The sequence below is a fragment of the Atta colombica genome, unplaced genomic scaffold (genome assembly GCF_001594045.1).
Source record: "Atta colombica isolate Treedump-2 unplaced genomic scaffold, Acol1.0 scaffold141, whole genome shotgun sequence".
Taxonomy (NCBI): domain Eukaryota; kingdom Metazoa; phylum Arthropoda; class Insecta; order Hymenoptera; family Formicidae; genus Atta; species Atta colombica.
Genome location: NW_017259230.1, coordinates 158,733 through 169,877, shown reverse-complemented (window position 1 = coordinate 169,877; position 11,145 = coordinate 158,733). Strand labels below are relative to the sequence as shown.

Below are 11,145 nucleotides of genomic sequence, written 5' to 3'. Positions count from 1 at the left end.
TATATATATATATATATTTATATATATTGATTGACTCTTGAAAAGTATGGCCAAACGAGATAAACTTTAATTTTGGACTGATCACACTTGAGATTACTTAAGTACACACGCGATGGTTCGTTACTCTCTAGTTTCCATTCGGTTGTTCAATATTTCCGTATCGTCGACATAGGGTAAAGGGTAACTCACGTTTAACATTCGTGTACTGTTAAAGGTGGCTTCGACGTTTATAACATCGAGACAGCGATGCCAAAAATCGACCTGGATGCGATCGAATCGCACCTTAGAGCTGCACGTGAGGAGGAACGTCGAGTAAGTAATGAACATTCTTTCCATACAAATCAGTAGTTATTTTTATATAACACTTAAATTGTAGCAAGATTATGAATTTAGACTATTATTATAGCAATTTTATTAAATTTAATATCAGAACAGGATATTATATATCTTTCTTTAAAATTATATGTAAATTCAAATTGTTTTTTTTTTTAAATATCACATCTTATATATTTTTAGATAACATCGTAAAAAGGATGATTTTATGCATATTTATCTAACTAATTTCATTCTCCGATATGCAATGCAGTTCTATTGATTTCCAATATTTTCTTTCTTATATCATAGAGATAAGTTGTTAAATTAACTCAAGTTCTCGGGTCAATGAAAGTTTTCCGTTCATTCACACACACACACACACACACACACACGCGCGCGCGCGCGCGCGCGTGTTTTCTACTTGATGTATTCCAATTGTATCTCATTTAGTTATCGTGTTATATATGTTTGGCAAACACTCAGCAGAGTATCAGTTCTGTCTAAGGTTTCACGTTTGCATTGAATATATATTTCGCGGGGCATCAGCAAGTAGGTGGACGCATATTATGTAGATTCTTAATACGAAAACTTATGGAATAGACGTAACAAGATTTCTAAAGGAACGAGTCGATCGTCTTCAGATTTTTTGGAAGCTTCTTTGAAAGTGGAATTTTCTTTTTAATCTATCAGAATTCAACGATAAAACTATTAATTAAGAAAAGTTATTGAAAAAATGAAGAAGAGTCTGATTATTTAGCATCAAGCAACAAGCGCGATAATATATCGCGCAATTGATAAACCTTGACATTCGATGATTTCCAATAACGAAGTACAAGAATGATGAATTAAGTATAAATTCATATAAATCGTCTATGTATTCAGATGTAATAATTTTTCAATCACTAATGCAAGAAAATCGTGTGTTTTTTTCTACACTTCGTCGTTTTCGACAGATGACATATTTTGGATATTGTCCACCTATAGACCGAGAAATTTATACAGCATCGTGCTCCAAATGTTGAATTGCGCATAGGGCAAAAGTCACGCATGACTGATCAACCGAAACGTTTTACGCACAACTCCGAAGATGATTTAACGATTTTTTGTTACAACGATATGACTGATGAGAGAGTTAAAGCTTGCATAGCGCATCAATAAATTAAATAACGTGTTGCGCGTGGTAGATTATTTTCTTTCCAGTTGATAATATAATTATGTGATAATAAATTGAATGTATATAACTTTCTACCTCGTGCATCTAATTATTATATATGATGAAATCGTAGTTGCATAATATTCACGTTGTTTCTATGCGAAAGAGAATATGCAAGAATATGAAGACAAACTAAATTGATCAAAATCTTTTGGAATATAAAATCGTTTAGAAATATATTTGCACGAGTTTTTTTAAATATTAATTTGTTAATTTAATTTAGTATATCAATGTATAAATGAAATGATTTAAAATTATATTTTTGTAATATTTTCTTAACTGAACTCGATAAAAAAGAAATTTTAATGACGATTACGATTTATATATTCTCTTATAAATGTTACACTTTCGTGTTTTTCAGACTTTCTGAAAAGTTTTTGGTATATTGTTTAGTTTGTGTTCATTAAATTATTCAAATGTATTAATTGTAAGCAATACGCTACAAGAGATACATAAAGTACATGATGTACAACGTATAGCACAAAATGTATTATGTAAAATCAATATGACACATACTTGTATATCAACTTTCTTATTGTATCTAAAAGTGTGTTACTCCTGAAAGGGACTGCGGGAATGTGTCTCATCACATCAAGTCATTCATTCCGAAAACTATTGTAGGCGTCCGCTGAAGACAGCATCAGACAGCAATTCTCTTTATACCCATTTTCCGAAGCGAATTGTGAACTCGGAAACGTATAGTCGACTCGCATATAAGCCAACACATTCTCGTCGAGCACTTTCACCGAGAATCCCCGTGAGAAGCCTTCCTAAATGTTAGGCTCCAGTAGACAGAGAGCCACCTCCACGACCGCTGTTGCCGCCACTACCACCACTATCGCTATTGAACGCCTCCTTCACGATCAGCAAACCTTAACGAAAGATCTCGGATCGCTCGACTCGCTTTGCAGTAATATAGTCTCGTGCAGTCTTGTGCCGTCTTCGTGCCATCTCGCGCGCGTTCAAGTCTCGTGGCTCGTCTTCGAGATCAGTTGTACTTCTGAACCAAGTCCGATCAGCGACTCCCTTTCTAGATTAATTCTGTCCACGATAGCTCTAGAAGAGAGAAAGCGAGTTCGCAAAGCCAGCGGAAGGGGAGGAGTGGTATAAAGAACTTGGAGAAATTTAAGACGAGTTTCTGACAGATATATAAATTTTGCAAGAAAAGAAACTAATTAGTTTGTCAGGATAGGGAGGTGTACAACGAAAGTGCGCGATCATGGGCAGCAGCAACAAGTCGCGCAAACATTACAAAAAGGACTCAAGATTTGTCGCCGATCTTTACACATTTACTTACGACGACGACTTGGATTGTGTAAGGGTCCGAAGGACGAAGGGCGAAGAATGAAGGGCGACAGCATACATCAGATGTAATTTAGACGCGAGTCACGCGAGAAAATATAAATGTTAGAATGACGTTGATGAATGACGTGTTAAAATTGGAGCAATTAAATTCGCTCTGTGACTTGGGGACTATAGAATGTATCAAGGCATTTCATTCTTTCTATTTCCAAGTGACAGATCGACTTTGATTGTTAACCAGTCTTTTCTAAGCGTAAATCTTAAATCTTTTTTATGTTTTTCGAACAATACATTAAAAAAGATAATTACATCTGACAAGTTACATCTTTATTTAAATTTTTAATCGATTAATATAATATTGTTATATATTTATTTCTTGTTGGAGTACCTTTAATGTGAATGAAATTATAGCATTGATTCAAAAGAAAGATTCTGTTGATAATTTTGAGGAGAAATGCTATGATAGTCGAGGATGGTATTTATCTAATAAATATATATAAATAATTCTATACAATTCTTGATCTAATAAAAATTTCAATAAAAATTAAAAAAAAAAAAATTATTGATTATTATAATTCGTCAATTTCATCAGTTATCAGTCAGTTTCATCAGTCGTGTTTTTTTCATTTTTATTCATTGAAGCAGTGAACTTAATTATCATTGCATATTTAATTTCAATATTAAAAAGCAAGAGATCCAACCAAACATGGTTTTTAAACGTTTTAAATGTCAGATATATGATTTAAAATATTATTACTCTCTCTCTGACCTCCGAGTCACATTAATTATTTTAATATATAAGGGAATATATCAGAATTCATTTACAAAATATATAATGAGTCGCAGTATTTCTCAATTGATCTCGTGCATGTGTTCTATTTGTGTGTGACCATGCACGTGCAGGGAACGGCCGCAATATTATTGTGCTGAATGTCAGGGCCGAACGTAGACCCCAAACTTTAGGGGCCGGTTCTACCAATAAGATTTATCTTATTATTTAATATAATTTTTATATACATAAATATGATAGAGAATGCCAATATTTTATTTAATATAATTTACGTTTATTTTTTTTTAATTCCCAGGACTAGAAAAAGATAAAGAGTAAATTGGACCGAGATTAAAGTTAATTGTACATTGGTGGAACCGAGTTTTAATAATTCCAGATTTCTGCTCCTACTGTCATTCTAATCTAACAGGAAGGTCGTCGAACCGCACGATTCGGTACGGTTCCGGACCGACACAGGCGAAAGTGGGTCACGGAAGCGCGCGTTATTAATGAACAAACAGATTTTAGCAAGCAAGTTTTCCTTGCTGCGATTGCAATTATCTTATTCTACAGGAATAAGTTTTATCAAATCATTCGCAATTCAAGCTAAGATTTTTTTATAATTCTAAAAACTATACTGAATTATTTTTGTAGCACATGATTTTTAGAAGTTGTTTAAGAGATGTTTAGATACCATTTTCGACTATTGTAACATGCGTTTGATTCAATATTTTCGAATTTACGGAAATCTGTCACCCTTCGTAAAAGAATAAAGCATGTTGCCGCGCGTATTCATAAAAGCGTTTCATAAAAGTAAAAAGCATTAATTTGTGTATATAAAAGTGGCATCAAGATAATGAAGAAGGAGCTACCACAGAAATAGATAAATCTTCGCAACCGGTCATGAAAACTGAGGAGAAAGAAAAGATGGGAGAGAATTTGGAAAGGTCTGATTACGAAAGGGAAGATTTAATTATGCGATTCGACAAAGTTATACGAGGCGAACTTAATGACGATCTGCAGGTGTGAATTAATTCGACAAACGTGCGAGAGGAAAATATACGTAAAAGCTCTAATTCTAGCGAGATTCGAGTAGCGGCATGTATTTGACATCAAAAGCAATCATAAATTTATGACATTTATTGTTAGTAACTTGCAACTGTTGTATGGTACTACTATTTACTTCTAATTATATTAATTGTAATATGGAAACAAGTCAGTTTGAACGTCTTATTGCATTTTTAAATGCTTCCTACTTTTCAATTTTTATTTTTTAATTCACGTAATAAATTATTAACTGGAGAACTGCATGTTTTCTAAAGACTATATAACTATATAAAAATTGTAAATGATTACAATTGATTACAATTAAATGTACAAAACATTTTAACATATTTATGCCTTTGGACTCTCGAATTGCGCTATAATATTTATCAACAGTCACTATGTTTATCGCATTTTATAATTAACAGCCACATACAAAATGTAAAACGTATTAACGCATATCATCTATTCTTTGTGTCCGCAGCGACGAAATGATCGTGAAGAAATTAGAAGAAGACTCGCAATGGGACCTGATGCTGAAGATTTGCGCGCCGAACGTGGACGAAAACCGAGTCTCCAATCGCGTCTCCAGAGTGGTTTGTATAGATCTAAGTTTTAATTTTTTCTATCAAATATCATATAATAATATTTAAGATTCTTGAATATTCACTCCAGCCATATTGAATTGTGACGTCATAAGCGACACGTTGATTTTTCTTGCATGCCATTTGTAAATAAAAAGAATTTGGATGAAACAAAGTGATGAGATCGCTTTTAAACTTGTAAAAATGAATAAAGACTCTCTTTATATCTTCTCTGATTTTCGTTCATTTTTTACAAGTGTTTTAAAAGCGATCTCATCATTTTGTTTCACCCAAATTCTTTTTATTTACAAATGGTATGCAAAAAAAATCAACGTGTCATTTCTCGCTTATGTCACGATGTCACGATTCAATATGGCTGAAGTGATTGTTTAGGAGTGACTACTTAGTAAATAAATGAAAATGCGCAAATGATTAATCTTAAAAGTGACATCAAATTATTAATAAACAACATATACAGAAATCATATTTTTATTTATTTGGTTTTATTTGCACATATATGAGAAAGATACTTGTATATTTAATGTTGTTAATATTACCGATAGGTGCAAAAATGAAAATAATTAATTATTAGTTCAATTCCTTTATATATTTTATGAGTAAAATGCTAAACGATAAGTAAAATCACGAGAATGTGTTTGCCTTGTACAGGAATGAACCTTCAGATCTGCTTTATGAATGAAACATCGTCGGACACAGAATCCCCGGGTTCAGAGAATGACACATCTCCCGGATCTACGCCTACATCCCTTGGCTCAAAACAATTTGGCGGAAAGCAGAAGGGACCAACAAGACCACAAATGTTGAGTCTGCCGTCTCTAAGACTTGATATGGGTGCAAACTCCACACCACCGATTGATGAGGCAGACTTCTTTGCGCGGCAAGCTAGATTGCAAACTGAAGCGCGAATGGCCCTAGCACAAGCCAAGGAAATGGCACATATGCAAATGGAAGTGGAGAGACAGAGGTTGAAACAGAGTCCCATCACCGAGATGGTGCGATGTAGTTTAGAAAAAGTAAGTAGAGTTCAATTTATTGATTAACAATACTTTAGGTCATGTATAAACTCCATTTTTTACAATATTTATGGTAGAAAAAGTCTGAATAAAAACAATTAACAGAGCATGCACGCAGATCCTAGGCATTGCGGCGCAAGCTCGAAGCAAAATAAAAAAATGTGCCCCTTAGTAAAAAAAAATATTTCTTTATGACATGTGAAATATAATAAGTAATAAAAAATAACATTAATTAATAATAATTAATAGTATATATCTATTAATATTAATTTAATATAATCACGTATAGGAGAAGAGTTATCTTGTAATCATACAAATTTATGTTACAAATGAAATTACAAATGAATAATTATTAAAATCACAATAATTTTTTTTCATATTTTGATAAATGCGAAATTACCAAAATCATTATATCAAAATCTATATCCTTATACATACATTTTATTTTCAATTGAAAGAATTCCTATATTTGATTTAATTTTTCTTGACTTAATGATGACCTTAAATAATTTTTTATTAACTTTAATTTACTAAAACTTTTCTCACATGAAGCTACTGTTACCGGAATAGAATAAAAATATTTTTGTTGCTCCAAGTTTAGATATAATTAAATTAAAGAATAATCATGAATTAGTTTTAAAACATTTAAAATAGAAGCTGAATTTATATTAATTATAATATAGTAATTGCAGTATAAGGAACTACTCTCCCAATGACCTTAACACATGTTATCAAGGTCATGATCCTGAGTGATTTTGAACAAATTTTAGCCATCGCTCATTGCTCTTGAAAAAGTTGTTAACAAAAAAAAATTCATTCAAAAAAATATAATTATAAAACAAAGAATTTGTGTTTGTAAAGCAAAAAATATTTTATTATGTATAATTGACATCTTTTCCATTCTTTTTATATGGATGGAAGTTTAAATCTAACATTTCGATCCAATATATCAACATAAAACAATAAATCATTCAACATTTTCTTAATGCAGATAGGCATTCATACTCAAAATATTGAACGTTTGTAGAGAGATATTCGCGGCGTTATATGATCGTAACCTTGATCGTAAACAATTCCATTTCGTCCATTACCTTGCAGAATTATTGTAAAAAATGTTTAAAAAAGCGTTTGATATACATGAACGATTAGACGCTTTCTTTAACATAATGGCTAAAAAATATCCAATATCTGAAAATATAAATACTGAACGAATCAAACAAAACAGAAATATATTTAGCAAAAGTATTATTTTTATATTTCCGCACTATATAAATATAGATTGTAGTCATAATATTCTATATATAAGCGTAAAAATTCGAACAAATTCTCTACTCTTAAAGGCATAAAAATTATATAAGAAATTATATAAGAAAATATTTTGTGCTGTTAAAGCAGACAATTTATTTCATCGAAGCGCAGTCGTATCCAAAAGATAGGTTTTATATTGATAGGTTTTTTATTGATGAATATTTTTTGTTAATAACTTTTTAAGAAACAACGAACGGTTAAATTTGTTCACTCGGGGACATGACAACATATGTCAAGGTCAAGGTCATTGCAGGATAGTTCCTTGTACTGCATAATTAATCTATACTGGAAAGTATTGATATTGCGTGTGTTTTGAAACTTAATGTTAACGTTAATGAATTAGAATATGTAGAAAATTATATTGCCATTTTTGTGCTCCTTCAAATTGTTTATATGAGATAAATGCCTTGCTCACCACATCCTTGTTCCAATTCTGCATGCACATTAATATAAGTATTTCTGTAAATTAATCACAATTATTAAAAAAAGATTAATATAGCATTTCGGATTTTTAAAAATAAATTCATGAAGTTTAAATAGATATATCTAAACAAGAATATATACTATATATACACATATGTATGTGCGCGCGCGCGCGCGCGCGCGCGCGTGTGTGTGTGTGTGTGTGTGTGTGTAAAATAAACATATTAATTTTTCAATTTATTAGATATGTCAATACATCTATGACTCTTTAGACCAGTAAATAAAATGTAGAAAAAAAATTTAATGTTTAACATACTTTTAATCTAAAAGTATTTTATTTTGTCTGTAGAACCTGTAATGAAATCTTAATACACTGTTTGAGATTCCTTTCCGAGATCTGTTTTCTTTCTTATTTAATAAAGCTTTAAATGTTGCATATTTTTTCAGGTCGGTGTACAGTTGGGGGAGGACAGACGCAGGTTGTCCCGTGTACTTCTCACAGAGTTAAATGTCGCGCAGCTGCAGGTAGTAGCGAATGATTTGCACGCGAGGATTGCCGCATTAAACGAAGCGCTCGTCGAAGGTCTTTTGAGGAGAGACGATTTGCATATGGAGCAAGATTCAATGCTCGTTGATGTGGAAGATCTCACTCGATACTTGTGAGTTTTAAAATTTAATCTAAAGACCTTATAACATTCTTTCGTTAAAACAATATATTAAAATTTCTTTTTTTTTTTCCTTTATTAATTGTTTTCTTCGGTTTTCATAAAATTATTTACATAATTTTAACTGAATAATTTTAACTTAATAAAGATATATGCAAAATTTATTTATTGACTTATTATAACTTCTATCTTTGTAAAAAGCATATTTTTATTAGCAAAATTTTGATTGTAAATTTTAACATTAACATAAAAAATATAGTAATTAAAAAAGAAAGAATATTAACAATTATAACTTTGTTATGCAGAGGTGCCAAACAGGAATCGCTGAAGAAGAAACATCAAAACATGCAGCAGGCGGCAAGCCGGAACCATCAGCAATCCTCTCCAGCTCCGATGAAGCTGTCGATGAAACCGAAATTGACGCATTTGAATCGTGGTCTAGTTGCTCTTGTAAGAAAATAATCCTTCGCTACGAGACTACGCAGTCTCGTCAGAAATTAAATTCCGAGCGTAGAGGAGCACCACGAGCTTTAGAGGTGAAAAAGCGAAGAAAAAAAATAGATAAATTTTTCTTTTGAGAAATGAAAAAGAAAAAGAATTTGTTTCGGAAAAAAAGGTAAAAAAGAGGAAATGAAAAAATTTTTTTCGATAGCTGAGAATGGAATTTTCATTAAAGAAAAAAAGCTTGAAGAAAGCTTCTTCGGAAAAAAGAGGATAAAAAATCTCTTTTTCAAGAAAGATGATATACGAAAAAACTTTGCTTGGAAGAAAAAAAATGATTGCGTTAGAAGCCGTGGTGTGCGTGCTCGAAAACTTTGAAAAACGTAACAAACAGCTTTGATAAGTTGGAATCATTCCCATTCTAATAAAGGGAGAGCAAGTATCTTTCCTTGAATTTGTAATTTTTACAGCTTGATTAATTGTCATTAAGCACGTGGAAATAGAAATTTACGTATGTACGTATTGCATAAGCGAACAAAGCAACGATTCTTCGTTTGTACCCCACTGTTTGAAATTCTCCATCTCTCTCTTTCTCCTCGTCTGTATTCGCTCGGCCCCTTAACTCATGTCAGATTATGTCCCGCGATCCATGACATGCATGCATGTGTTTACGAGTGTATCGATTATTCCGCCTTTAAATAATAGCGTATCATTAGCGAGAACAGATCCCTTCTCTGTTGTACATATAACGAAGATTTATATCAGATTATTGCCGTATCGAGATTTCACGTGGTGCTTAAAGAGCGCTTCGTTCCGGTCGTCCAATATAAGTCGTTCACGTGTGCGTTGATGTGATGTTAAATATTTCGTAAAATCGTGTTAATTTAATTGCGTGTGTAATAGAGTATTTTGAACAACAAATTTCTGTATCTTATAAATTCATCCGTAAATTTATAAATTTAATAATTCCATAAATATTCGGATGTGTATATCTTTGCTTCGGTAGATCTCTAGATCCGCCAATAGAAGCAGTTGCTTAAATAAATCCCTCACGTAAAATTCATCGTCTCATTCGGCTTAACTGCACGAGATATCGGTAAGACGATAAATAAAGTTTTTATCTATCGCGAACGACAAAGAAAGTCAATATACTTTCTTAAATAATACAATGCGCGCGCACAGGAAAATAGAAAAAAAGTAAACGCTAATGTGGAGATGAAGAGAATGCAACGACCGTGGAGAAAACCGCGAAAACTGCGTTACATATCCAAATAGGTGACCTAGTATGCAAAAAGCGATTAGTCCATATATACAACAACTACGAAACTGTAATTGGATAGAGATATTGATTGATATTTGATCGAGTATACTGTTTACAAAATTTATGACGATTAAATACGAAGATGTCCTGGAATTCAAAATTATTCATTGATTCATATGGATATTCGATTCTTGCATCATATTATTTTTGCATGCTGGTCTCACAGGATCTCATTCACACGCAGGATTTCCAATGTAGATGAAATAAATTATAACGAATTTAAGCTGCAGTTAGCTTCGTTTCTTAAATCCTCAATTTATCCGTTTAATACAGATTATTTAACTTGAAAAATATAGATTTATTTTAAATGGAACAAACATTCGTACACTAATGTATATGCGTAAAAATTTGTAATGCTCTAAAAAAAATTGTTATTTTTAGATCCTTGATGAATTTCTAGGTAAATTTGCAAAAATAGATTACTTAAATTTTACTTAATTGTCTTTCACATTTTTAGTATTGTATATCATTTATTACCAGTTGCATTGAATTATATAATCCATGCGTGTATTTTGAAAAAACATCTCTTTCAAAAATTGTTTTCACAAATGAGATTAAGATTGAGTATCCAGCTTGCCAACATCTTTTCCAAAAATATCGAAATTATTCAATTAAAATGGGAAAGTTTCATTGAAAATAAACAGAGTTGCCACAGAAAATAAATTAAAAAATTTCCTGATTTTTCCAGATTTTCCAGTTGAAAATAGAAAATTTTTCGTAGCCAAT

The 11,145-nt window shown here is 31.8% G+C and overlaps 1 protein-coding gene across 1 annotated transcript in view; it reads left to right on the top strand.

Moving 5' to 3' along the window:
- Positions 1-9,201, top strand: part of LOC108684976 — a 29,669-nt gene extending 20,468 nt beyond the window's left edge. The window contains exons 12-17 of the mRNA XM_018189555.1: positions 215-316; positions 4,477-4,622; positions 5,128-5,239; positions 5,897-6,261; positions 8,440-8,651; positions 8,963-9,201. Of these exons, the coding sequence (XP_018045044.1) occupies positions 215-316; positions 4,477-4,622; positions 5,128-5,239; positions 5,897-6,261; positions 8,440-8,651; positions 8,963-9,119 (1,094 nt within the window). The 3' untranslated portion in view covers positions 9,120-9,201. The remainder of the gene's footprint in view (positions 1-214; positions 317-4,476; positions 4,623-5,127; positions 5,240-5,896; positions 6,262-8,439; positions 8,652-8,962) is intronic.
- The last annotated feature ends 1,944 nt before the right edge of the window (positions 9,202-11,145 follow it).